This window comes from Centroberyx gerrardi, chromosome 9 (assembly GCF_048128805.1).
Source record: "Centroberyx gerrardi isolate f3 chromosome 9, fCenGer3.hap1.cur.20231027, whole genome shotgun sequence".
NCBI classification, from domain to species: Eukaryota; Metazoa; Chordata; class Actinopteri; order Beryciformes; family Berycidae; genus Centroberyx; species Centroberyx gerrardi.
In genome coordinates this window covers 8,017,035-8,044,411 of record NC_136005.1, presented here as the reverse complement: position 1 = coordinate 8,044,411, position 27,377 = coordinate 8,017,035, and the positions used below count along the sequence as shown (strand labels likewise).

The 27,377-nt window shown below is 41.4% G+C and overlaps 3 protein-coding genes across 6 annotated transcripts; 1 reads left to right on the top strand and 2 right to left on the bottom strand.

Annotated features, from left to right (window-relative positions):
• Positions 1–1,266: 1,266 nt before the first annotated feature.
• vtg2 (vitellogenin 2) lies at positions 1,267–10,903 on the bottom strand. 4 transcript variants are annotated; one of them, XM_071921839.2, is made up of 34 exons: positions 10,864–10,903; positions 10,413–10,433; positions 10,003–10,154; positions 9,566–9,817; positions 9,314–9,475; positions 9,067–9,215; positions 8,805–8,955; positions 8,557–8,714; positions 8,298–8,463; positions 8,083–8,208; positions 7,756–7,974; positions 7,451–7,668; positions 7,260–7,357; positions 7,050–7,174; positions 6,535–6,636; positions 6,297–6,416; positions 6,005–6,191; positions 5,822–5,915; positions 5,479–5,664; positions 5,239–5,392; positions 4,938–5,154; positions 4,352–4,848; positions 4,200–4,244; positions 4,033–4,101; positions 3,733–3,939; positions 3,482–3,624; positions 3,235–3,373; positions 2,981–3,110; positions 2,714–2,897; positions 2,458–2,552; positions 2,261–2,355; positions 1,973–2,138; positions 1,481–1,642; positions 1,267–1,373 (listed from the first exon to the last, which is right to left on the bottom strand). In XM_071921839.2, the coding sequence occupies exons 1-34, from the start codon at positions 10,901–10,903 to the stop codon at positions 1,267–1,269; spliced, it is 5,136 nt and encodes a 1,711-aa protein (XP_071777940.1). The 4 variants fall into 4 exon arrangements, with proteins under 4 accessions (XP_071777940.1, XP_071777943.1, XP_071777945.1 ...); XM_071921842.2 differs by having other exon boundaries at positions 4,200–4,254; positions 4,443–4,848; XM_071921844.2 differs by having other exon boundaries at positions 4,200–4,241; positions 4,532–4,848.
• A 4,089-nt stretch (positions 10,904–14,992) lies between these two features.
• On the top strand, positions 14,993–19,561 carry ctbs (chitobiase, di-N-acetyl-). Its single transcript, XM_071921872.2, has 7 exons — positions 14,993–15,137; positions 16,172–16,310; positions 16,668–16,876; positions 17,590–17,761; positions 17,899–17,996; positions 18,383–18,544; positions 18,988–19,561. The coding sequence occupies exons 1-7, from the start codon at positions 15,027–15,029 to the stop codon at positions 19,174–19,176; spliced, it is 1,080 nt and encodes a 359-aa protein (XP_071777973.2). The 5' UTR covers positions 14,993–15,026; the 3' UTR covers positions 19,177–19,561.
• Positions 19,562–19,694: 133 nt separating this feature from the next.
• spata1 (spermatogenesis associated 1) lies at positions 19,695–26,846 on the bottom strand. The gene is made up of 12 exons (XM_078285640.1): positions 26,787–26,846; positions 26,145–26,251; positions 25,068–25,185; positions 24,792–24,845; positions 23,788–24,190; positions 22,860–23,010; positions 22,686–22,740; positions 22,226–22,343; positions 22,019–22,144; positions 21,228–21,403; positions 20,910–21,008; positions 19,695–20,144 (listed from the first exon to the last, which is right to left on the bottom strand). The coding sequence occupies exons 1-12, from the start codon at positions 26,844–26,846 to the stop codon at positions 19,995–19,997; spliced, it is 1,617 nt and encodes a 538-aa protein (XP_078141766.1). The 3' UTR covers positions 19,695–19,994.
• Between the last annotated feature and the right edge of the window lie 531 nt (positions 26,847–27,377).

Below are 27,377 nucleotides of genomic sequence, written 5' to 3'. Positions count from 1 at the left end.
TGGTGGCATGAAACGTTGTTTTTTTTTTTGTCTGCCATGTAATACTCCCAATAGTTGACTCTTCTTTACTTTCCCCTCCCTTCCAAAAACCTAACTGTCTCATTTCCATATGAAGACAGGTGATTACCCTATTAGAAAGTAACAACAAGTGCATAGTAATCACTTCACACATGAGTGAGCTGCTCTGCAGAGTGTGTTATGGTAAACTTCAGACAGCGTCATGGCTAAAAGTTTAATTTTTGTTTGTAAACGTGTTAGCATATTCTGTAATCTATTAGGTCTCTGCTGGGACAATCAAAATTCATATTTGCATAGATGACTGCGAAACAGAGTGCAGACCTGTAAGTCCCACAGTTAAATATGCGGGCAATTGCGCATGTTATGTTGAGTGTCCAGAAATAATTGGTAATAACATGAGAACTGGTTGACGTGAAGGGCTGTAAGCCACATCACTGTGGGTATTTCAAAACCAGCGCGGTCCAGCTGAGTGTCGCATTTAGGCCGACTTCTAGCTGCACCACGACATGTTTTATTGCATTATTCGCTGACATTGTTTCCTACATTCAAAATCGATATCCTATGAAAGTATTTGTATTGAATATTGATGCGTAACTACTCAAACCAGAATTTCTCTGGTAAATGGTTGAAGCCATTGCAGTTTCCTTTATGTATGATTAGGATATCTCATAATAGCCTATGTGGGCATTTTTATGTTGTGCACAGTGCAGTTATATCTTTAGTCTACTGCTTGAAGGGCAGGTTTGTAAAAATGAGCATTATGTAGCCTATGCAATAATCAAATATTGTTATAGGTCCCCTGTAGTCGGAGCTCTAAGGTCATATAGTCGGTCATTTAGTAATGTTTATGCTGTTAGGTCTACAGTAAGCTATACGGCTGTACTGAGCACCACCGTGCCTCCAATGCACAATTGTCTTGATATGTTCTGGAACCTTTTCCCTCCACACCGACCCGCGGGAACACCGACCCCTTGGTGTTCCAGGACCTCATCATTTACAAATTAAGCACTGGATGACACTCCTCAAACAGCGCAATACACATTGCTGCAACTCTCACCATTCATCAACCCAACCATCCCATCACATCATCATGGTTTAATACAGCTGCAGTATTTGAAATAAATTTCAGACAACATACTTTGGAATGCTTCTTGCAATTTATTTAAAATTATAATTCAAACAAACTAATTGGCAACATTGGTCTGTAATAGAAAATATCACAACAGAATGTAACTGAAGGCGATGAGATTAAGCACACTGAGCAGTGCAACGACAGGCCAGGTGGGCTTCTGCTGTTTCCCTCAGGTCCACACTCTTCTCATAGATCAGAGCATCAGGGCGACTGAGGTTAGAATCTGCAACAGTGAAGAGAGGAAAGCAATTAGACACTGTAGAATTGTTTTATACATAGATATGGTATACGTCTATTTGATGAACCAGCTGTGGTTTGTTGCAGACTTACCAGCAGGGATGCAGTGGAAGCCGACAGTGACAGAAGTAGTCCTCAGAGGGAGGCAGCCAGGCAGGCAGCGCAGCACAGGCTCAACAGAGTAGCATTTGGACTCCTCGCCTTGGACGATCATCTGCTTCTCCAGCTTCACAGATTCATGCTTCATGTAGCATTCTGGAAAAGTAAAGGTATGTATATCTGTTTTCTGCAGCCAACAACCCAAAACCGAGCATCACCATTCATTGAATCCTTGTGTGGAAGAACCATACATTTATGCCTGTTTTTAAATGCTCAGATGTTCAGCGCTTGGTGAGTAAACTTATGGAATCTGAACATGCAGGAATATCAGTCCCACTCTGAATGAATGAATGAATGAATCTGGAAACTAATACTTGTTTTGTGTGGATTTGTTATCATTTAGGATATCAAGTTAATTGTGCTATATTCGCTTTGTTTTGCCATTCTTAGTGTGAACGATGTTCTCAGAGGCAAGGTGAGTTTTACCAGAGCTGTCACGGCAACTCTTAGAAGGGAGAACCCAGGAATGAGCATAGCTGGCTGCGTTCTTGGTCAGGCGTCCGTTGGGGGTGCGGTACTCCTGTCTGACTTCCCCATCAGCCTTTCCACAGAGTCCACAGGTCTGTCCCTTCATCCAGTCCACAACTTTAACCTGAAGAACAAAAATAATAGTTTAGGGTTTGTCAAACTGTTTTAATCTTGTCATTACCAGTACTTAGTTTCATATAAGGTTAGAAAAAGAGAGTCCCATAAGATGGTAAGATTTTTTATCACCTTCCATGTGTTCAGATCAAAGTAGACCTCCTGAAGACCATGGCTTGGAGCGTGGAGAGCGATGCCCTCACCTCTCTGTCTGATCTGAATTTTGCCTATAATCAGTTCAAATACAAAATATGTGAAGAAGGTTTAACTACTAACAAGTGGAATAATTTCAGCATGACAGTTCAATTTGACTTAATAAAATAGAAGACCTGTAGGATGCTGGTATGGCAGGTTACTGAGGGGGATTTCCAGTCCATTAACCTTCACCATAATATCATTGTCCTTCGGGTACAGATCAACGTCACTGTTGGAAAAAACATTGGGAGGAACATTCAAGAGTGAAAGATAAACCAAAGTTTGAAGTCTGAAATATTTTGGACAGAAGATAGTTCCTTTTTGATCTTTTAGAATTTTACCGTTTTTGATAAATACAGTAATTTAGATTGAAATATTTGTTATACTTACATGTCTGCGATTTTCACATTGATTAGGTTCTGTTCTTGTGTGTAGTCCCTCTTCAGCAGAACCATAAATTTGAGTTCTGGGGTGCAATCCTGAGCCAAAATCTGGTAGCAAGAGTGGGGCATCTCGTTTTTGTATCTCCTATTGTTGAATGTGGTCAGCACGTCTTTCACCATGGTACACTTAGCTGGAGTGGAAAGACAAGATTAATCAGTAAGTGAACAATTCATTGATCAGTCTAACTATTCAGCTGCCTTTATATGTTTTCACCTGCATGAGCCTTGGTAATTGCATAGGAGATCTTGTCAGCCAGATTGTCCTGATAGGCTTCCAGCTCAGCAGCAGTTTCTCCAATGGGCAGATAAATAGGAAGTCCCATACCCAGTTTGTACATGGTCCTCTATAATATTAAAATTGAAACAGTTATGAGTCAGAAAAATATATTTACACTCTGAACGACAAAATGGAATACAGACATTTTCTTTGTAGGTTTCTATGAAAAGGACTGAGCAATAAAACCGTACCTTTGGTGTCTTCAGCACAACATTCAGGGTTGTCTCAGAGGCGACGGCCACAGTCAGTTTGAGCTGATTGCGAATGTTCCTGACCTTTTCCAGGCTTACTCCAGCTGCAGCAGCAACACTTGAAATGTATTCAGAGATCCTAGACAGACATGACAGACACAATTTGTAGATTAATCTTTAAAAATTAAAACAAAATTATAATAGATGGTACACAATGTTTGAAAATTATATTATTCTGTGACTTTACTCCTTTGCATAGCGCTTCATGCTATGTGGAAGCTTGTCCCAGGTCAGCTTCAGGCGGAATGCAGGATCTTGACTCACAAGACCAGTTTCAGCTGTGATCTCAGTCTCATACTCTTTGCACTCAATACCCCAGGCAATCTTGGCCTAAAAGCAATTTTTTTTCTGAGTCATAACTTCAGGCAAAACACAAATCATTACAACTATTGTTATTATCAACTCAATTGATATTAAAGGCGAAATTACAAGTTTTACCATAAGCTTGTGGTAGCTTAGCATCACACCATCAGCACAGATTCTCCAGTGGTCATTCTCGGCAAGGTTGGCGAAGATGATCTGCACCCTGGAAGTAGCTTTGTCCAAGTAAGCGGCAATCTGGTATCCCTGAACCTTGTGGTCGGCTCTCACAGCACGGATGAGGATTGTCACAGCAGGAGTGACAGCATTAGCAAGGTACTTGGCCTGAAGATGCAAACCAGGGGGTGATGTTAATGACAATTTCTAATTTTCCCTTTGAATACATGAGACTTCTCTTGGCTTGGTCTGATGCCTCACCTTATTGTAGATGGCCTCAAAGCTGGAGGCGCTGCTCCTGCTGTTGGCTCTGGCTGTGGAGACCGCGTGCTACAAACAAAAAAGATGCAGCATTTTTTTTTTTGCCTGATCAAATACAGTACATGATGTGACTGTCTCTGTTATTTAAACAGCAATCGGATAATCACCTGGTGGATGTGGTTCTTGGTAAACTTCATGTCATAGATCTCCTGCTGCAGTAGAAAAGTAAGAATGATAACTAACTCAACTCCTGAACCTATTTCACATGATACTGCTGTTTTTCTGCACATGAACAGATGACTTTGAAGTTGTGCCTCACCCTTGAGATGCGAGAGCTGGAGCTGGAGGAGCTAGAGCTGGAAGAGCGTATTCTAGACTGGAGAGATGAAGAGCTGCGGGAGCGTATGCTGGAGGAGCTGCTGGAACGACTGCTAGAGGCGCTGCTGGAGCTGCTGCTAACTCTCTTAGATCTCTTGCTGAGTGGAACATCAACATCGACCGTCTTGCTCTTGCGGCGAGAGGAAGAGCTGGAAGAGGACTTGGATGATACGGAAGAAGAGGAGCCTGAACGGAGCTTAGAGCTGGAACTGCTGGAACGAGAGCTGAGAGAACGAGAACTGCTGGAGCTGGAGCTGGAGGAAGATCTGGTGCCGTTCTTCAGACCAGGAACCAGGATTTTCTTGAGCTTCAACAGGACGTTCTTTTCCTCTATAGTTTCCTCCTCTTCGCTAATGTTGATCACTTTGATTATCTTTTCTGCAGCCTTATCTCCAACCTGAATCTCAATCTCAATCTTCTCAATGACTGGTCCAGCAGCTATACCCAAAAAGAGCAAAACATTACTTTTCCATGACTCCTTACAAAATTCCTTATTTGATGTCAGTGAAGTCATCAATTTTACTTGCCTGGAGCAACCTCAACAAAGACTGCATGTTTTCCAATCATGGCGTAGAGTGGACAGTCTCTGATGAAGGCGGCATTCTGAGATTCAATCTCAGTGCATGCCTTGATTCCAAAGGTTTCAAGTGCAGCACACATTTTCTTCTCAAAGGCCTTGGGCATTTTCATCTTGTTGGTAATTTTGGTGGGCAGATCAACAGGAATGATTTCAGATGACCTTGACTTTAAAAACAGAACAGAAGTCAGTAAATTTTTTGGAACATGTCAAATTTTATGTTGGAAAGGGTGGTCAGGAATCAAACTCACCATGCTACTAGCTAGAGAAGATGCAATCTTAGAAGTGATCTTAGAAGTGAAGAACTCCCTTGACAGCTGTGTCGCAACTTCAGCTGGAATCATTGGTGTTATTTTCGCGGCTGCAAGATCTTCCACATTTCTTGCAATAGCAAGAGTCTCAACACTGTTGCAGTAAGAAAAAATGTTGGTTTTAGGATAAAATAAATAGTGCTTCATACAAGTTGCTTCATGAAAATGAGAGGTACATACAGTGCAGATGCAATCTTATCAACGCCCTGGACAGGCAAAGCCTGAATCTTGAAGTTGCCCTTAATCATGTCAATTCTTGCTTCCATCTTTGCAGGGACAATTGTGTAGACTCTTGCTTTTGACATCAGGGCAGCCTGGATCAAGGCAGTATTCACTCCCATAACTGCATAGGTGTGCATGGAAACACTGAAAGGAAAAGGAAATTAACATATAGGGGAATTCCACTGAACACCAATTTTTCCATTCAATTGAAAGTATTTGACACCGGTTAACATTCTGATGAAGTGATGATGAAAAGTTTCATTTGTTTCCATTTTGTAAAAGTAAGCTATAAGTTGTTTACCTTGGAGTAAGTGCAGCCTTCAGCTCGATATCAGTTTTAAGAAGGTGGGCTGCACGGAAGTTCTCAGGAAGAGGTGGTGTCACAGTGGCTTGGACTATGAAATGCAAAGGATATTCTCAGTATTAAGTACTAAAAATCAGCATCTGTAGCCTACATTAGTTGAGTTGCAACAGTGGAACTTACGTTCAACAGATGCAGCAGCCACAGCAGCAGTATAGAAACTGAGCTCCATAGGCAGACCAACAGCAGTGGGGAAGATGCGACGTACCTCAGCAGCCAGCATAGGTTTAGCATAATGGAATGAGACACCAGACAGGAGAGCATCCAAAGCCTTCCTTCCATAAGTATGAACTCCAGGTCCAGTGGCAAGCTATAAGAAAACAAATATTGCTTGAATGACATCAGATTTTCAATTCACAATATAGTTATTTCTTCATTTAAATTTAAGTTTATGTAACTGTACAAGATACAGTACCTCAATAACCTGATCAACAATGGCTTTGTCAATGCTGGCAAATGCAATTTCCTGTCCGAAGAACTTGACATACATAGAGGCCAGGGGCAGGCTTGAGGGATGAGTCCTCCACTCAGAAAGCTGTGGAAGGAAGGAAGTAGTAAATTAAACAGTCTAGTTTCTGTACAGATGTACTTTCATTAAATAGTATTTCTTTTAAAGGAAGAATTTTCATACTGGAAGAATCCCTTAAACTTACAGCCTTCATAATGTGCTTCATCTTGGTGATCCTGTCAGCATCCTCAGGAGCCTTAGGGATTTTCAGAAGAGCCTCCTGGATTCCCTCAGTTCTTACTCCCACCTGAAAAAGAGAAATGGCACTTGTGTGGATGGCCAATTCTTCAACTATTAAATAAAAGTAATCCACAAGGTCAGTATCAGTTTCCATATTAACTAAGTAGGCAACCTGCTGGCTGACAAAAAAAGCCAACAATTGGAATGGACAACTAGTCAAAACAATAGGAAAGGTTAAACGCATTGTGCTATAATGTGGACGACTGGGTGGCAGATAAGCTTTATGCATATGAAGTGTTTTGTTCCAAAGTGAGATATACACCATTTCAAAAAATTATACCTACACTTACCAAATACAACTTAGAGCCATCTTAAGACCTTTGCTTACAAAATAGCTAGTAGTAGGCTATATTCTTATTGATTAGCCTTTCATTTGGTTCGTTAACTGGCAAAAAACATCAAAACACGTCATTCACTTACCTCCAGAACATCAGCGTAAGCTCCAGCCAGGTAGGTGCGAGCTTTGGCCACAACAGCTCTTGGCAAAACAGTTGCGGCGTCATTAATGTAGAAAGCACTGGCAGCAGCACCCATCATCCAGGGGTCTGGAGAAAGAACAAGAGAACCATCAAAGCCCAGGTTTTAGCATGACATCTCTGATGGCAAAATATTAAATTGCTATTCTCTTACTGTGGTAGGCGTCAAGATAGAGAGCCTTGCTGAAGTGGTAGCTCAGTCTCTCAAATTTGGGGCTCAGGATCTTCACAGCAACATTACAGGCTGTAGCACTGAAAGTAGAACATTAATATCTATGAGATTCTAGACATTCAACCAAAAAAAAGAGGATATAAAAAAAAAAGGATCATTATTCAGGCTCTTACACTGCAGCAAAGTCAGGGGCAGTGTTCTTGGTCATGGCCTTCATGTAAGAGTAGACAAAGCTAGCAACCTGCAGATTTGCTTCAGTCATAACTGCGTCGGCAAGTGTAGTCACCAGACCCATGGGGAGCTTAGTCTCAAACAACACAATAGCAGCAACCATGCGGAGCTCTGCATGGAGAGCCTTGTCCATGAACAGCTGAACAGCAACTTCCTGGATCTAATTCACAAAGATGAATGTTATAAACAAAATTGCACATAACCGAAACTGTCGGTAATGGGATGGTATGACCAATTTTAGTCTTACCATCCTGGGCTCCTTCTTTGCAATGTTCCTCAGGGCCAGAATGGCATCAATCTGAACTCTCATTGGCAGAGCGGCAGCAGCACTGCCAAATCCAGGCAGAAGCTTCATGATTGGCTTAAGACTAGAAGGATGGCCGGCATTACCGAGAACTTTGAGAAGAATGATGAGATCCTCAGGTTTGCCCTTGGCAACAGCCTCAGCAACAAGCTCATGGATGGGCTGTGGGAGGTACAGAAAAAAAGGTTACCATTTTCATTTTTCATTCATGTCACTGATATTATAACAGAATTTTAGTTATAGCAAAATAAAACACTTTAAGAACTTTACCCTCACAAACTCAGCTGGACAAACTGAGTTCTCAGCACAGTATTTGGCAACCATGGTACCATAGCCCAGCATGGCAATCTCACGCAGAACTGGGTTTTCTTGAATCTTGTGGTTGAAAGCCAGGCCCTGAGGGGTTGTGAAAAGAATGGACTGTTTATGTTTCCCAATTCTCAAATCAGAGTAGATACACTTGACCACTTAAGGGATTGACTTGCCTCAACAAGCTTGATGGCCTCCAGGTCAGCTGTCACCATGTGCACAGATGCAATCAGAGCTTGAGCGGCTTCAGCAATAGTGAGGTCACCAGCAAGAAACTTCTCCTTGATGAATCTCAAAGCAACATGAGTTCCAATGGCAGGGACAGCATTCAGAATCCAGTGTCTGAAAAAGAAAAAAAATGTCATCCTAAGTAATTCTCCATGGCCATCCATATTTGTACTTTTGCTCTTTTTTTTGGATAAAAGCTGTCATTACCTGTAATCAGGTCTAGCTTTGAACTGAGACCAGAGGGCCTCAATACTCTCAAATCTGGCCACACGCAGTAACTGGATGAGTTCAATAAATTTCAGGGGTGCATCTTCGTGGACCTTGGCCACATTGAAGGTCACCAGGTGGTTCAGAATCTCAACAGTCTGTCAAGAAATACAATGCTTACAATGTGTTGCCAGAGGATGAATTCAATGAGAATTTGAAGAGCAAATCATTTTTGTCTTCCACAGTACCTGAGCCTCTGCGTTGCTGATCCTCATAAGCTGGATGGGTGTCTGGAGAAGCTCAGTGGCAAACTCATACTGCAGGGATCCACGGATAATATATTCAGCTCTGATAGGCTCCACTGGGGTCTTCTCGATTTCAAGGAAGGTCAGGATTTGCCTGTGCATATGTGTAAGAACTATTTAAATCTGCACAGACACATTTTTTTGCTGTGAATAGTGTGTGTATCACTTCCTTATTGCACTCTTTTTTTTTAATTTAACCACATACTTAGCCTCCATCTGTGCAGCACCATTCATTATGTTGAAAGGTGAGAACTGAATGAGTTCTGTGGCAGTTGCTTCCAAGATCAGAGCGCCTGTGGCTGCTGGCTTCATGATGTAGTTATAGGCAGCAGCTCCCTTCAGGGTCTGTCCTTTCTGCTTAGACAGGACACACACTATTATCACACCAGCAGTTTCTAGGAGTATGCTGTACATTAGAGTGTAGGTAGAGTTTCAGAGAAATTTGTACTTACAGCCTCGCACTCAGCACATCTCTCTGCGTATGCCAAACCGATGTCCTTCATGATTCTCTCCTGGCAGTGGTTCAGGTCCTTGGTCTTGGTCAGATGGATGCGATCAGCCTTGGTGTCTTCACTGATGACGTAGTGGGTCTTGCACACACCCTGAGCTCCAGGCTAGTTAACAGAAATTAACACAGAATTTGTGAACTCAAATACTGTGGTCTTTTGTGGGTGGAAACTATACAAAAGAAATATTATCCAAACCTCTTGCAACTCATAGACATTCTGTGTCTTCTTGATGTTAAGCTGAAGCATGTTCAGGATTCCCCTGTAGACGTTCAACACGGTTGCAGAGACTCCAGCTGGTGCAAACAGCTTACCGACGACACCGTTAGCATACTCAAACTTGATGGGTGTCAAGAGTTGAGCAGCCAGGGCTGAAGTGAGCTTGGTGGCTGGGACAAAAGGATCTTTGGGCCAGATGCCACTGTACTCAAAGAGCTCAGGGCCCAGAAGCTACAAGGAAAAGTGACATAGTTTTCAGTGAAAAGTGCATTATGAAGAGAGATACTCAACCTGATTAGCCAGAGCTGTTCTGTATCAGGTATCTTATTTATAAGCCACAAGGAAAAACAATGATCTGTTTCATACATGTCATTAATCAATAATGAATTGTCTTGAGACTTATTCATGGTCTTTACCTTCAGCATGAAGGTGTCTGGGGCCACAGCACTGATGAGAACTTTGCTGCTGACTTTGACTCCAGCCCTTGCCAGACCTTCCTCAGGCAGACCGCCCATGAGAAATGCTTCATATTTGTACACGTAGGTCTTACCAGTAGCAAACTCTGGGGCTGGAATAATATCAGATTTTCATTACTGATGATTAGAATTGAATTTAATTGATTTATCATCTTTTAGTATTTGTTTTGAGTTTTCAGATCATTTCCAAAGATCATTTCCAAACCGGGACACACAAAAGCAATGTTAAATGCATGTCAAGAAACATTCAACATTTACACGCCAGTCTTTTTCAAGGCTGTATTGTAAAACTGTTTTTGAACTGGGTTGAATTCTTACACATTTTTAATGTAATGTTAAAAAAAACTTACCAAAGTTGACCTGGTAACCCGCTGCAAAATAGGAATGGAATGTTAGTTTGATGTACGGAAAGGCCAAACAATATATGTGAAAAGATCATTTCAATAGAGCTGTAAAGGAAAACTCAACTCCAGTGGTAAATAGGCCTTTTTGTTTCCAAAACTGTATATGACTGACAAGAAAATTAGTAAAATTGATGAAATCGATGTCTATTTCTGTGCTAGGTTTGGTTTTATATATACAGTGATGTAGCATTTTGTCAGCAAGTACAACAATAGTTCTCCTAAATCTTGATTTCTTTATTTTGAATCTTGCGTTTTTTGATTTATAAAACCAATCTCTGTGGAGAATTGCTACACTGTACTCATCTACATGGCAGTGATATTTTCTGACTCAACAAAATGCCCAGAGTCATAATCAGTAAAATTGCAAGTTCATTTAGCTTTAAATCCCCATACTCACCTGCAAGGGCTACAGTCAAGGCAAGCAGAAGGACCTTCATGGCTGGTGGGAGGTGAGGATTTGCATCCAGAGGTTCCCTTTTAAAGCCATTTTTTGCTGACTGTACATCTATCAAAATATATCATTAACTAAGTGTTTGGTTTCCATTGTTATTGATGTTACCTTGCCGTAACAGCACAGATTAAACAGAGTAAAGCTGGTGAATGTCACAGATGCAAAATGTTAGGTTGACCTGACATGTTTTTTCTGTCATGAAGAGCTCAATGTCCCAGGTACAAAAACGTGTTTTTTTTTTCTCCTTTAGCACATTTTGGGATTAATTGCAGTGGCCATTGTAATTACCAATATCAGACCGTACAATTTCTTATATTAAAAAATAATTGAAAATGTTATATTTGACAATTTAGGTGGGAGGGGGGCATCATTAAGCAGAGTTCTGTCTGGCAATTTTGTTTTATTATTTATTATTTTCCTTATTCTGTCCATATTGTTATTTTCATCCTTTTTTATGGATCTTTTGTTCTTCCTCCAAAAGAAAATGGAGAACTGTTTTAATTCCTGTAATGTATCACTGATTCACTCCTTCAATAAAAAGATTCATGAAAAAAAAAGAAAATGTTATATTTATAATTTGCAGTCATTACACAGCAATATCTAAAATGTTATTTAATTTCTCATAACATTAACTTAAATAACAGTCATCAGTTGATTGAAATAGTTCCAGCTTTGAAGCATCTAATGGATTAAACTAACATAAATAAAGTTAGAAAAATAGAAAGAATTTGATATATTTATCCATTGCAGACATGTGAGTGACAATCCACTCAGTGTTGCAGCCTGTGAGTAAAGTGTCATTGTGTCCCTGACCTGTAATTTGTCCAAAATCCTGTCAACTTGCCCCATGAATTGTTGACTCTCCAAAGGTGATGTTGCCTCAACATTGGCATCATTGCTGTCTGTTTGTCACAGTTTCTTCATCATCATCATCATCATCATCATCTTAACATTTTTTGTAAACATTTCATCAGAGACGCTTTAAAAAAAAACCATTTTTCCTCCAGAATCTATTATATATTCTCAATCACTCTTCAATCTCTTAAATCACAATTTAAGAGTAACTAGGATGGCAGGATAAAATGAGGAACAATTAAACTCAACTGTTGAAACTGTGCAGTGGTTAGGTGGACAAAGGACAAATGGTTGGCGCTGCCTTTCAAAACCTTTAACACCTTAAAAGAAATGATAACTGCTAATCCAAGCATGTGTAAATCCTAGGCGGGGGAAGCATTTGTTTGAAGCAAAAAGTATATGCTATTTATTTATTTATTATTATTCCAGAGTCAACACACCATGTCATCAAGCGTGTGATTTCCCTGGGATTTATAGAGCTATCAATCATCATAAATTTCTGTTGCAAAATGGACATAGTCTGTTGTTCTGACTAGTCTAGGGAAATGACAGCCTTCAGATTTTTGGGGGATTTTTTTTTTTTCACTTTTGTCTGTATTATAGGACTGTAGCTTGTTGGAAAGTTTGGTGCATAGTGTTTAAAGGATACAGCTGGTGTTTTTAAATACACTTATTATCATCAACAAATCCTATTAAAAAAAAAAAAAAATCAACAATGCGTTTGCTCTACTCCCATTACTTTCCGACTTCCCACGTTCCCTTTTTAGCCTTCAACCCGGAAGTCATTGGCTCCAATTATAAGCTAAAAACCTTTAAATACAGCACACAAAGCCTTATCCTTTAAGGTTGCTTTTGCATGCTTATAATGCTCTGGACTAATGGGTAATGGCCAGGCAAGAAAGGAAAATCCCAGGTTAAATAGTTTTCCACACTGCAGCTACAGCCCGGCTTTATAAACCATGCAATCTGTAGCAGAGAGTCTGTGGTTCAGAACGGTAAACTCGCTGCTTTGCATAAATGTTTATATACTTTACAGAGCAGGAAAGGCAGCAGTGACCTCTGTGGCCTATAAAGTGGAATGCTGATCAATAGAAATAGTAACATATGTGGCGGTAGCCTGATAGTAAGCTTGTGAGCAGACAGTTGTCAGTTTGAATCCTGGACTGGAAGTTAATGAGACACACTCTCCCTCCTTCCCTTTAAGGCAGGGATGGACAGTCATCCTGCATCATTAGCACACTTTCAACCAGAGAGGAGGAACTAATCAGTGAAATTACCAGAGCCCCGTTTCATTAGTCGTTTTAAGGCCCTGACACACCAAACCGACGGTCGGCCGTCGGCCAATGTCGGGCCGTCGGTAAGCGTCGGTGTCCCTAGTTTTTGCGGTGTGTCCCGCACCGTCGGCACTAGTCGGACCCTGTCGGCGTCTTTTCGGCCGATTGAGCATGTTGAATCGCCGTCGGTGAGAAGGCCCTGACACACCAAACCGACGTCAAAGAACCAGCGGCGACGAAGGCCGACTGTTGCGTCGCCTCACGTCGCCTGCGTCTGGTCCAAAAAGTTGCACTTGAACACACCGCAAAGACTACAGCCGACGGCCAACTAGCACGTACGTTCTGCGCATGCGTGAGGGGAAATAACCGTCTGATAAGAAGTTGCAAATGGCACTGGCGTTGTCAGCCCTTGGTCTTTTGGTTGTGGAAGACGAAAGGAAGAGGCGGAGGCGAAAAATAAATAATGCCGCACTAAATGGGTGAAATCATGAATAACGTTACTCCAGCGACAGGCTCAAGGGGCTTTCCCGAGCCTGTGTCGAGAGCTGGAGATAAATGAAACCTCCGATTTTAAAAATTTCGCTCGGCTCTTTCCTGTACCAATCATCCAGAGGCAAAACAACGAACTACCAATCAGAGTGATCTCTCTCACCGACGGCTCCGACGGCGATTCAACATGCTCAATCGGCCGAAAAGACGCCGACAGGGTCCGACTAGTGCCGACGGTGCGGGACACACCGCAAAAACTAGGGACACCGACGCTTACCGACGGCCCGACATTGGCCGACGGCCGACCGTCGGTTTGGTGTGTCAGGGCCTAGAGAGATCACTCTGATTGGTAGTTTGTTGTTTTGCCTCTGGATGATTGGTACAGGAAAGAGCCGAGCGAAATTTTTAAAATCGGAGGTTTCATTTATCTCCAGCTCTCGACACAGGCTCGGGAAAGCCCCTTGAGCCTGTCGCTGGAGTAACGTTATTCATGATTTCACCCATTTAGTGCGGCATTATTTATTTTTCGCCTCCGCCTCTTCCTTTCGTCTTCCACAACCAAAAGACCAAGGGCTGACAACGCCAGTGCCATTTGCAACTTCTTATCAGACGGTTATTTCCCCTCACGCATGCGCAGAACGTACGTGCTAGTTGGCCGCCGGCTGTAGTCTTTGCGGTGTGTTCAAGTGCAACTTTTTGGACCAGACGCAGGCGACGTGAGGCGACGCAACAGTCGGCCTTCGTCGCCGCTGGTTCTTTGACGTCGGTTTGGTGTGTCAGGGCCTTTAACCTGCTAGAGGCCATGGTCTCTAGGCTTTTAGGTGTAGTATAAAGGTTCAAAGGGAAATACTTTTGATACTTAAATATATTTTGGATATCTGAGCTGCACTTGAACTTAAAATGATTTTTAAAGAAAGGACAGCAGCTGACCATTAGGCAATACAGCATGCATAAGATTTTAGGAAATTGTGAATCTTGATCACTGCCGGTGACCACAAGAAGCTAATGTTATCAAAATAGGTCTAGAGACAGTTTGCTAAAATGGCTGTCAGCGACCGCGCATTCCCTAATATTGATCATGTTAAAAACCTTTTCAATCAGTAGAACAATTAGGAAAAATGGCCCATGCATTTCTCAGGCCCACCCAAGTTTGGGATCCTGGCACCGCTACTGGAACATATCCTTATTATTCATAGTATTTATCAGTGTACTGTTAGCAGATGTAACAATACTTTTCTTCTATATATCTCCTATACTACTTTTGCTATTTACTGCATTTCAACTTAACAAAAAGTGATTTAGTAGATTTACTTTCACTTTTAGGTAACAGGAGTTTGCTTCCTGTACGTGCGGATGAAATTTGTCCCGTTTCACACCCCATACAAAAAACACGCGATTAGCGTAACGTGATGAACGTGATTTGTTGACATAGCGCAGACTTCCCTATTGCCAGATAAATAAAGTCTGTTTGAACTTCTTCCTGCTCCCGACATGTTGTTTGTTCTGGTTCTCTCGGCGATATGCCTGGGCTCCCAGGCACACGTCTGTCCGTGTGAAAGCCAGGACCTCTGTCACCAGATCCGTGAGGAAAGGGACTTTGAGGTAGCTTGTCCCGTCGACTCCAATAGTTTTGTTAGCCAGGGTGAAGCGGAGCAAAGAGGATATAGTCCAATGGCCGAAGCTCCGCCCGCTCGCAGCGACCAGCTTGATAAGTTCATATGTGGTCATTTAGAGCTGCTAATTAATAGTAAGTAAGGGATAGTTGATGTACAGCAAGCTGGTCGTTATCACAAAATAAGCCTCGTGAATGAAGACACCAACCGCTTATCAGACGATTACTTGCCAAATAAGTTAAACATTTGACACGAAATAGTGATTAAAGTGATTTTATTACAAGCTTAAGTAATTAACAAGCTTCCACCAAAAAAAAAGTACAGCAGCCCTACGAACCAGGCAGAGAAACGTCTATAGCTGCAACCATAGCAACGGAAACAGGTCCGGTAAGGTTGTCGTTCAGCCTCTAACCAGCAGTCAAAAGGTTAGTGCTCTCTGAATAAATCAGAAGTAGGCTGATACTGGAAAATCTTCCATGTTTTAAACACTAGCTTAGCAGAGTGTGTGTCAGCTCAGCAGTAACCAAATGTTAACGTCTTTATGGCGGAAAGTGCACAAAGTTACTTTATATGATTAGAACTAAAAAAAAACCGACGTACTGCTTGACTGCGGAGGGATATGATTAGATGTGAAATGGCGGTCGGTCATTGGCCAATTAAAAATCAGTATTCAATCACACTCCATGTACATTTCTATGTCCCTGTTGGTTTAAGAACTGCAAATGAAAAGCAGTTGGAAGTTAATGTATTCAGCTAATTCATAGTATTCTGTTACATTACCACACTGCCATCTTCGTAGGAAAATAACAGGTGATTGTAATAAATTAACAGGGGATTATAATCAAATGACAGCCACAGCCAATGAGCTGTGTATATGGTAAGGTATCATATTGGTAGGAAATGCATGTGACATCATTAGAATGCTATGAATAGCATATCACATAATAAATAAATAGATAAGTACTTAACCATACAGTCATGTTTGTATGCGTTCGCTCCTGATAGTAGTGACTCTGTTTTCAGGTGTTTGTGTTTGATGTGGGTGGAAAGACATGGAAGTCCTACAACTGGAGCATGGTGACGACGGTGGCAACTTTTGGAAAATATGACGCTGAACTCATGTGTTACGCCCATTCCAAAGGGGCACGGGTAGTCCTCAAAGGTAGGGTAACTTGCTTTCTACCCATAAACCCTTTTCACTACAATAGTCAGCCGGATATAAAGTGATTTGGCCAAATAAAGTCATTGTTCTTGTTATGACCAGTAGTTTTTTCCAGTAATATGTGAGATGACACCTTCCCCTTTTTCAACTGCACCAAATATACAGTACATCATTAATTCATATTTATTGGCATGAATGCCTATTGTTTCAATGACTATCATTAGAGCAGAAACCCAAAGATTTTTCTTTTACTTCCTGTTCCCACTTTCAGTTCATGTATTTGCATTGTTCTCGCCATCATATTCATCTCTCTCTCTCTCTCTCTCTCTCTCTCTCTCGCGTTGTTGCTGAGACAAGGTGACGTTCCCCTCTCCTATATTGTGGACCAAGACAACAGGACGGCATGGATTACAGAGAAAGTCAACTTGGCCAAGAGTCAGTTCATGGATGGAATCAACATAGACGTTGAGCAAGCGGTGGAAGAGGGCTCGCCGCAGTACCACGCACTGACAGCGCTGGTCAAAGAGACCACTGAGGTCTTCCACAGGGAGATCCCCGGTTCCCAGGTGAAGGCAATGTTTTTATAACTCTGTCCGATAAGAATATGTAGTTTGAAACCTAACCTTAGTAGTATCGTCTTTCAGCTGAATCATATCGTGATGATACAGTGATTTTGGGATATCGCAACACACAATTCTGTTGTCTAAATTGATGATTACAAGCAAATTTTATTTAAAAACTCTGACAAAAAGAGGTATGGTGGGAATATTATTTGAAAATTTCAGTTTTGTTTGACATCACACCCTAACATTACCATTCGGTTCAGTGAGATGAATAGTCGTTTGATTATTTAACATGTGATTTTGCATACGTGAGCCATATCGTCATGTATATCGTTATAGAAAAAACTTCTTATCATTATCGTGTTATTGATTTCAACCTATCGCCCAGCCCTAATGGGTTTCTTCCTAATTTCCAAAGACATGTAAGTCAGGTGAATTGGAGACTGAATTGCCCATAAGTGTGAATGGGAGTGATTGTGTGTATAACCATGTTCACCCTGTGATGGGCTGTGGTGTTTCCCTGCCTTTCACCCAATATATACTGGGATAGGCTCCAGCCCCTATGACCCTAAATAGGAGTAAGCAGGTAAACACAATGAATGAATGAATTAATGAATAAATTGCTGTAAGGCCCCTTAACCTGCCTGTATATTTGGTCTCAATGGTACATTTCGAAAGATTCATTGCATTGATATTTACCTTATCCTGATCCTTAGGTCTCATTTGATGTTGCCTGGTCACCAAAGTGTATCGACAAGCGCTGCTATAACTATGTGGCCATTGCCGAGTCGTGCGACCTGCTGTTTGTGATGTCATACGACGAGCAGAGTCAGATCACGGGGGATTGTATTGCGATGGCGAATGCCCCAGTCCCTCAAACACTGAATGGTTTGTTGTCCAATTGTGTTTGCTGAAGCCAAAACGCATCAACTTATTCATTTAATGCAAAACTACTAATGCCCACTGTGTCAAATGTTTGCTATTAATTTGATAAAACCATATTGGTCTGTTGTCTTTCTTTCTAGCGTATTCCCAATATTTGGATCTGAAGGTAGATCCAAGGAAGCTGGTGATGGGAGTACCATGGTATGGCTATGATTACCCATGCCTCAATCTGTCCCAGGTAAGACAATCATGTAACAGTTACATAGAGATAAAAGAAAAAAAATGTAATAAAAAAATGACAGATTGCAGTAACACACTATTCACAGTACACATTACAATAAGTCCGCCTAAATCACTAAAAGCAGTCACGCTCTCCCCAGTCTTTTTTACTGCTTCACTGCTCCATAAAACTTTTTTACCTTTTCTCCCTGGCTCTTATTTCTTTACCTAGCCTTTCTCTACAATTCACAATCATTCTAGAGACACACAGATATTTTGGCACTCCAGGAACTACTTTTATTACTCAGATTTACTGTTATTTAAACTTATTCTACTGTTGCGCTGCATAGTCGCTGTGTCTAAAATGTAAAACACAGAACGCCAACATGTCTTCTCCCTTGCCAGGAGGGTGTCTGTTCTATAGCCAAAGTCCCTTTCCGCGGAGCCCCTTGCAGCGATGCAGCCGGTAAACAGAAACCATACAGCTGGATCATGAAGCAGGTCAACGGCTCAATGTCCGGCAGGCTGTGGGACGCACAGCAGCAAGCTCCCTACTTCAACTACAAGGTACATAAGCTTTATCTTAAAGCATAGTGGCTCTATAACCCACCCACATTAAAACTATTACCATTAAAACTAAGAAGTACACAACTATGGTGGGGGCTAGCTGTTCCCTTGGTTAGAGATGCAAGCACCCCATTCATGGATTATTTGTCTTCCCTGCCAAGTTGGAGTTTGACTGTCTTCACCTCTCCCTCCTCCTAATAAATTACAACTCAACAAAACAGGCGGCCATTTCTGGTAAGGGCAGTTTATCTGGAGTGCCGGCGTCCACCCGAGCTACAACAGTGTCGCTTCCCAAACAAAACAAATTGCCCCTTCCAGAAAGCAATAAAACATTTCCTGCTGAACTCCCGGGGCTGTCTGACATCTTCCAAACCTCCTTACACCACCAGAGGGCGCTATTGTTAATTATTTTGTTGTCTTAAGATCTGTAATTTTTCCCCCAGGACCAGAAAGGACAGATTCATCAGGTGTGGTATGATGATCCAGACAGTATTTGTGCCAAGGCGGGCTTGGTGAAGTCTAAGGGGTTGAGGGGCATCGGCATGTGGAATGGAAACATCTTGGACTACAGCGACGAACCGGTTGCCCAGCAGCAGACCGCAATGATGTGGAATGCGCTTCTAGGATGCTAGCTGGGGTAGCTGCCGGAGAAATTTACGCTACCCCTGAACCCACTACCATTTTGTTGCTGAGTCAATATAACCTTTTGTAACGGTAGGAGGGCCTGTGGTGTGACTTCTCCCTTCTGTGAGTTCAGGGATGCATACTTGCACTTCGGAGTTTATTGTGGCTTTTATTGCTGTTGTCTTTGATTGCAGTTGTTATGTCTCAGACATTCCACTGTGCTAAGCGACACGAATGTGCTTCTGGAAAGAGTCAATCATTCTGATCAATGTTATGTACACAAACAGTATTTTTGATTTACCAACAAGTGTTCAATTTTGCTCCAGATCCGTGCACTGATATTAATAAATAAACACACTTTCTGCTAAATCTGTCAGAATCAATAAACTTACAACATCACCAATTAAACATTCCGACTTTTACTTAAGCACAGGTGTACAGGTGTTTGCTTTCATTAATTACATGACAGTAACTTGGAAAGCATTTATTATCAACACCTGAAAAAGATAGACAAACTTTATAAACAAAGCTAACAAATCAGACCACAACAAACAGCATTATCAAGTGAATAATTACAAAATGTGGGGGAAAGAAAAAACAAAATAGCATAAAATTACAAAACTCAAAAAGTACAAAATAGTAAAACGTAGAAATGACAGCTGCATAAAATCCACCCCCTATGACTATGGGAACAAAACAGTGGCTTTCAGTTTATAGACATTTCAGTCATTTTTGAATACCTGAAACGTTTGGCGCACCACCAAACCCATTAGTCTCAGGGGAGTAAGGCCAGACCGCAGCCTTGTTCACAGCTGAGTGTATTGAATTAGATGGCGGTGCTCTGAGCTTGCGGTCTGTCCCATGTGTTATTTCCAAAGCCTAGTGAGGCCTTGGGTCCAGGGTGAGAGGACTGGCTCCTCTTCTGGGCCAGCTCGGCCTTCAGGGCCCTCAGCTCCGTGGCAGCCTGTTTCCTCAGCTATAGGGCCGTTCATGAGAAAATAACAGGCATGTGAATACGATACGCTTCCTTTTTCTTAGTAACGAGGAAACTTGGCACAATTATTTTCAACATATCCTCGTGACTAGTGGGGGATGACACATCTGTGATATTTTTCAACGCATTCAATTGCGAGTTAGGATGTTGACTGCGGCACTAGTGATTACTTTGGGTGTGTTGGATCGAAAGCATAGTTCAAAAACACCATGAAAAGGGAAAAGGAGTCCGCACAGCAGCCAGTTACGGCATCATGCCTCAAAAAAGGGACTTTTAAGAAGCTGATAATTTGACATGAAAAGTGAAGACAAAAATTTAAGCACATTTTTCAGCCCATCATCATTGTTCTGGTTTCAAGCTGTACAGGGTTTCTTCAAATAGACTGTATAAGTGTGTAAACGCACTGTTTTCAACCAGTCTCCACTTAGTACACAATTCTGAAAGATGCAAAAAAAGGGGGGTGGGGAACGAGAGCGAGTAAGCGAGTCGGGGTGCTAACAATTTTCTGATATCAAAGCATTTGAACATATGAACAACTTTTGATGACGTTTACTTATCAACAACACGTGTCAATATTTGTTAAGCGTTGAAAAGGAACACAAATGTGCGTTACTTTGCAAATTTCACAAATATGTCTCTTTACCAACTAGTTTTTTCACAATTTTATGACATTTAGTTTGTCAGTTTGTCACAAAGTACTTACGGGTTGTAGAAATATTCTGATGCATATTACAGAAAATCAGTTACCTTTATCTCTGTGACAAGTTTCATCTTGGCGTCTTCCACCTTCCTCTTCAGGTTGTCAATCTCATGGCTCTCTGTCATGATCTGGATGATGAGCTCATTCTGAAATAAATTATTAAGGTCTGGACTCAAGATCAGGGTTATTAACAGGAATCCCACGGTCACTGAAAATGTCAGGAAAATTTGCAGATAATCTCTTCTGTTCAACATCAGACCTAGGACATTTGAAACAGCTATTCAACAAAAACTTTTACATTTGAACATGTACTGTATGACAATTACCGGGGACAGACTATAGAATCAAGCAGTACTTTAACACACCTTCATGGACGATCTCCCCTGCCGCCTCAGTTTGCCTCTGCCGTCCCTGGCCTGCAGCTGGTGCAAGAGCTTATTGTAAAATGTCTCCAGTTCCTGTCGTAAGTTTCTCAGGGTGTCTTCCAGTGGCGCTGTGGCCTTCTTGGTCTCAAAATATTTCTTTTTCCAACTGTCACGTGCTTCCAAGTTAAAGGGGGGGGGAAGAAAAGAGCAACAACAGAATATAGTTCCGTGTGTCAATTTCAACCTTTTTACAGAGATGATTAATACTCTCTAATGATTTAAATTTGAGACTAATTCTGGTTTACATTGATGACAAATACAACCACAACATTGAGGGGGTTCTTCTAAAATCCAAAAAAGAAGTTAACAAGCATGGGTTCTGTGCTAAAAAAATGATCCCTACAAGGTTCCTTGAAGAACCCCATATTGCCGCAGTAAGGTGAAAACCTATAAAAAAAAAACAAATTTTCAGGAGCTCAGAGAAACAGTCGTGTTTTTAGCTTGACCACCACGCATTTTTCTACCCAATGGGGTTTGAAATGGTTTTATAAAGCCAAGGAAGGAATATTGTCAGCCTATAAAAGACCTTCAATTGAAGTGAAATGAAAATCACCAATTGGATTTTCACGACAACAGCGACATCTAGAGGTTTGTGGAGGTACTACCAGGCGCTCTTTATGTAGGGATTCTTCCTGGAAACTTCTAGAGTTCCCAGATGGTTGCACACCAAAGACCCTCTACAGGTTCCTTGAAGCCCTTTTGCTCTTTAGGGTACAGCATGTTGCGCCCACCTTGGTTCCTTCGGTGCCTGTTTTGAGCCAACAAGTCTTTCCCCTTCCTCAGCAGCTCTTGCCTCGTCCACTCCAGCCGCTTTCTCTCCTCCCTCACCAGCTTGATTTCCTCGATCAGTTCATCTCCTTAAAGAGACAAACTGTCAGCTGCGTTAAAGGAGAGTGATCAGTGTTAATGCTGAAGACGTGACCAAGGTGCCAGCTTACTGTTTGTCTGAAATACTGGAGAGGCAGCGGTTTTGTGGGCGGCCAGGGCCAAGTCAGGGGCCGGGGGTGGAGAGGGATACCGAACGGGCGGAGACGGCACCACCGGACGCTTCGTTACCTTGAAATAGCAATAAACAGAACAACATGAGAGCCTTCACCTCAGTTGATTTTCATGGATTGGTCTGGATCCCAGCTCTTTGTTCCCCACAAAGACCTCACACACTCAGCTAACCCACCTGCTGGCAGAGGAATTTGGAGTAGTCGCAAAACCAAACAGTTTACAGGAGCTTGCTCACTTCCTGCTTGTTTAAAACGCCCCTGTATAAAACCTCTTGTGGTTTCCAGAACACCCTTTCTTGGAATTTTACACTTGAGAGAAAAGGCTGAAGTAGATTTGATTGAGACTCTTCAATGGTTTTGTCAAACCAAGAATAGTAATGACACATATGTAATGACTTACCGCATTTTTGGGTTTATTCCTGATGGACTTCAGTGCCTGCGTATATTTTGATTTCCTGAGCCTGCAAGTAGACACACTATTAGTAGTATAAGTGGCAGCGGTAGTAGTGTTTTGACTGGGGAATACACAGTAATCGTTACCGTTTCAACCTGGTGTGCATTAGCTGTACAGTACCTGTCTTGGGTGAGAGAGAAGCCTGAATCTCCGTCTTCCAGTGACTCCGCTACTCCTGAATCTCTGGCCGCTCTGTTTTGCCTGCAGCTCTGTTTCTTCTTGCCAGTGGTTTCCCCTTTCGCTGGCGACTCCTTCACCTGAGCTGGATCAGCTTCAGACAGTTGTCAAGTTGTAGATTTGTAGCAACGGAAGAGTTCAATTGCAAAATGAGATATCTACCATTTGAAAAATTTGACATCTGTTGTAATCAATAAGAGTTTACAACATGATTGACGTGATAGAACATTAAGTTATTAGCTTTCTTAATAGCTTTGCTAACAAATGGTAATATTTTAGAGGTTGTGACGTGTATTAAGTGCCAAGCAAAAAGTATTGAGCAATGTGTATCAGCAGCAATTTATCTTCCAAAATGGATGTACATCAGTTCGAAATGAACCCCTCGATCATAAATAATTGCATGAACAATACTCTTCCTGCAGGGTGTGGGGTCAATTCATGAATGAACTATCAATTCCAATTCAACTGAGGAATTTGAATTTGAAAAAACCTACAGGAAACAGAAGTGGAATTGAATTGGAAGTTGAATTTAATTCTGTGAAATTCCACGTTTTATTGTTTTTTCTTACCACATATCTGAAATTACACTTAGTGTTATATATTTTATTTGAAACATAATGTTTGATTTATAATGTTTAGCAAGTCAAGACAACCTCTCTTAGAAGTGGAATTTAATGGAATTTAATGGAATTCAATTCTGTTTCAAATTAAATTCCAAATTGCTTCCTTAGAGCTGGCTGCAAATTCCAATTCCAACTCCAGGAATTGAACTGGAATTTACCATGAATTCTCAATTCAATTCATGACTGGCCCCAACCCTGACTCCCTGCCTCAAGGTAAAAAGTTGTGTATTGTAGCTTTAATTTTGTACCTTTAGTCTGTGAGGCAGTCTGGGGCGTCCTCTGGTTCTGGGGCCTCCTGGGGCGAGGCTGCTCCTCCGCCCAGTCAGGCTTGTGGGAGAAGAGCGGCTCCTCTTCATTCTCTCCCTCTCCCTCTGTAGAGCTGCAGCTCTCCTCTTCCTCCTCCTCCTCTTCTTCCTCATCTTCCTCCTCCTCCTCCTCCTCGTCCGGGCTGTGGGTGGGAGGCGGCTGCTGGGAACACTGGGGGATGAGAGGGAATTTAACAGGCTCCTTTGTCCCTGTTGGCAGGCTGCAGGTCTTGGGGGGGTAGTAGTGGTCTGGGGAGCTGCTGCGGGTGTCCGGGCTGAGAGACTGGGAGCAAACGCTGCTGTCGCTCTCCACCATGGGCAGCAGGTAGAGCTCCGGCTGCGCGGCCTGCCCAGAGATGACAGGGACGCATGAAACTCATCAGATAAAAAAATCATCAGATAAGACAGACCAGCAGCATCAACAATGCTGACAAACAAATCAGACCACATCAAACGACACATGAAGTGAATTATTGAAATGAATAACAAAATATGGGGGGGGGGGGGGGGGGGGGTTGTTTGTGAACGGCATAAGAAATACAAAACTGAAAGGTAGTAACACAAGTAGAGACAGTTTCATAAACGCTAAATAATGCAACAGCAACAACAACACCATGTATACTCCACCTCCTACAACTGTGCGGACACAACAGTGGCTTTGGATTTATAGACAGTTTTGAATACCAAAAATGTGCAATCACTCTACTTTGTGATCCCCATAAAGCAAAAACCCATCAAAAAAGAAAGAAAATGTATTTTTAGAATAGTGTATTAACTTTTTGGGTCGTTTTCGAGTTTCAAGCAGTTTACATCAGTCTGATTCTTCTTGATGTATGGATTTATATCAGTTTGAGATGATAGGCAACCTATTTCACAAGGTAAACTGAGTAGAAACAGGCTAATATGACACACAAATGCAAAAAATGGAAAGTGTGCATTTTACATACGTAAGGTGGAGCGAATGTCTTCACTTTCAGATCCCTCTCCTGTTTGCTTTTGACCTGTAATATGAAAGAAAACTTGGCTGTTGTAAGAAGCATGACAGCAAGAACAACTTGATTAGCTCCTGTGTGCTTGCTCTCTCACACAGAAACACACTTGCTTTACAGCCATGACAGCGTACTTGAGTCATGAACTTGTGAATCAAACTGTCAGCATTGTTTCTCACCGTTTGCCCGGCGAAACACAACCAGCTAGAAAACAAAACGGCCAGCTGCACTCACCAGAGCCAAGCTGCGCCCCACACATTTCAGGAAGGAGAATTTGTCGACGCTCCTCTCGGTTCCAAGAAGAAGACCGAGCTCGCTCCTCAGAGTTTTTAGGGTGATATCAGGATAGACCCTGACGCCACAGTGATGGAAAGCAGATCTGAGACACTTTTCATAAGGTGAGATCAACACACACACACACACGCATATAATATGTAGGTGTTTATATGTAAATGGTAAAGATGTGTATTAATAGTTTGGGTTTCAACCCTAGTCAAAAAGTATGGAAGAGGATTAGGGTCACATGTGGAAAATGTATTTGAGTTCTGAGAATGAAGTCAGAATCTGAGAATAAAGGAAGAGCTCCAGTAGAGTTTTTCCCTCTTCTGCAAAAAAGTCCTGTGGGATTCCAATAAAAATCCTATAAGAATCCTACTGTTTTGTACTGCAGACTTCTTTTTGTGGAAAATACTTTTAAAAAAATGTTGATCATAAAAAAAAACTAAAAAAACCTATTGGACTTCCTATGAAGTTTTGGAACCAATCCTAAAGGATCTTTATTGGAAGAATTCAAAATGAATCCTTGAGGATTTTTATTGGATAACATCTGAAGGAATCCTCTTGGGCTTTTTCACCTGGTCTTAAAGGACATAATGGAGAGTTTTAGTGTCCCATGATGGTCTAAATGTTGTTTCAGAGGCTTTTCCACCCTGATAAGAATACAATTCTGGGGGAAACATTGAATACTCATAAAGTTTTGGCATTAAAATGGTCAGATTTAAAAAATATTGAATATTGGATATTGAATATCACCACAAAATATCATCTATCAACAGCTTCAATCCAAAAATACCAGTAACCTATCTTATTGGCCTTTAAAAACCTGTATCAGTCAATGTAGCTGCTAACTTAAACTTCCTATAGGCCTAATCAGTGCTGAGATGTGCATGTTAACACTTCACTGTGACTCCGTGCAGATACTGTATATGTAACACCCACTCATCCTCTAAAACACTCTTTAACTCTTATATTTTAACAATTTCTTCCACTCCTCTGAGTTTGACATCTTCAATAAAATGTATGAAGTCTCACCTGATGAAGCCGGCAGATATGAAGCTCTCTATGGCCTCCGCAGGGACTTTATTGAGCTTTATATTCCACTGGTCATCTGGCACATACAGCACGTGCAGCTCCACAAACTGAACAATAAAGTCAACACAAGATGGCTCAGGATGTTTCAGTGGATAACTAAACTATTATAATTAATTATACATTTTTGTTAATAATGAAACCTCTTTCCAATGTTCCAAAAGTCGTATAGGCATAGAGTGTCATTCCTATAGGCTGGAATATAGTAAATCATAGGTATAGAGGCTCGTTCCTATATTGCAGTATTACAGTTTTATCTTTCTTTCTTTTTTGATGTCATTTTACTAGACAAATTCTGCCTCGCTTTTGCTTGCATTTTTAATTTTGTCCATTTATTTTATGTAAAGCTCTTTGAGTTGCATTCTATGTTTGAATGGTGCTATAAAAATAAAGTTATTATTATTATTATTTATTTTGACAAACTGGGAATTAGTCCTTACTTCCATCAATGGCTGTTTGTACTTCTAGTAAACGCAAAATCCAACATGTCTGCACATTCCAGTCTATTGAAAATAACTTGAAACAGCTATTAGACGATATATCCAAATGATAAAACAAGATTTTTTTAGTACAACAGTAACATACCTTGCTACTTGTCGGTCTCCTTTCCTCGGGATATCTCATGGATTCACAGGACAGATTCATTCTCAGTCCACTTCAGCATAAGGCACAACAGCCATCCCGTTAATTCTGTTATTCGCATTAAGCCCGGCGCTGCGGTGAAGGCGTGGACTGCTAAGTAACAATCTTGTGTAATCAAACACAGTCGGCCAGTGCAGTTTCTTTTATGAGAGTGCCAGCTCTGTTGCTCTGGTGCTCAGAGTGTGTGCGCTGCTCCTCCACGCTCTGGTCACCAGGGTTAGGCTGTGACAGTTTTGCAGTTTGTATTTAGTTTTTATTTTGATTTTACTTGTGTTTCAGTTGGTTTTGAGACGTGGTTCGGAAATTTTACTATGGCTTCTATTTTTCTGTAGTTTTGAGTTTTAGTTTATTTAGTTTATGCTTTGTATTTTGACTCACGAATTTTGACTCACGTATTCTGACTCTTTTACCTTTTATTTTATTTATTTATTTTTACATAGGCCCTACATGCCATTTTATTTTAATTCACTTTAGGCCTACTAAAACGTTTTTCATGTTTACTTTGAGTCTCAGTTTTACTCGCTATAATATCCT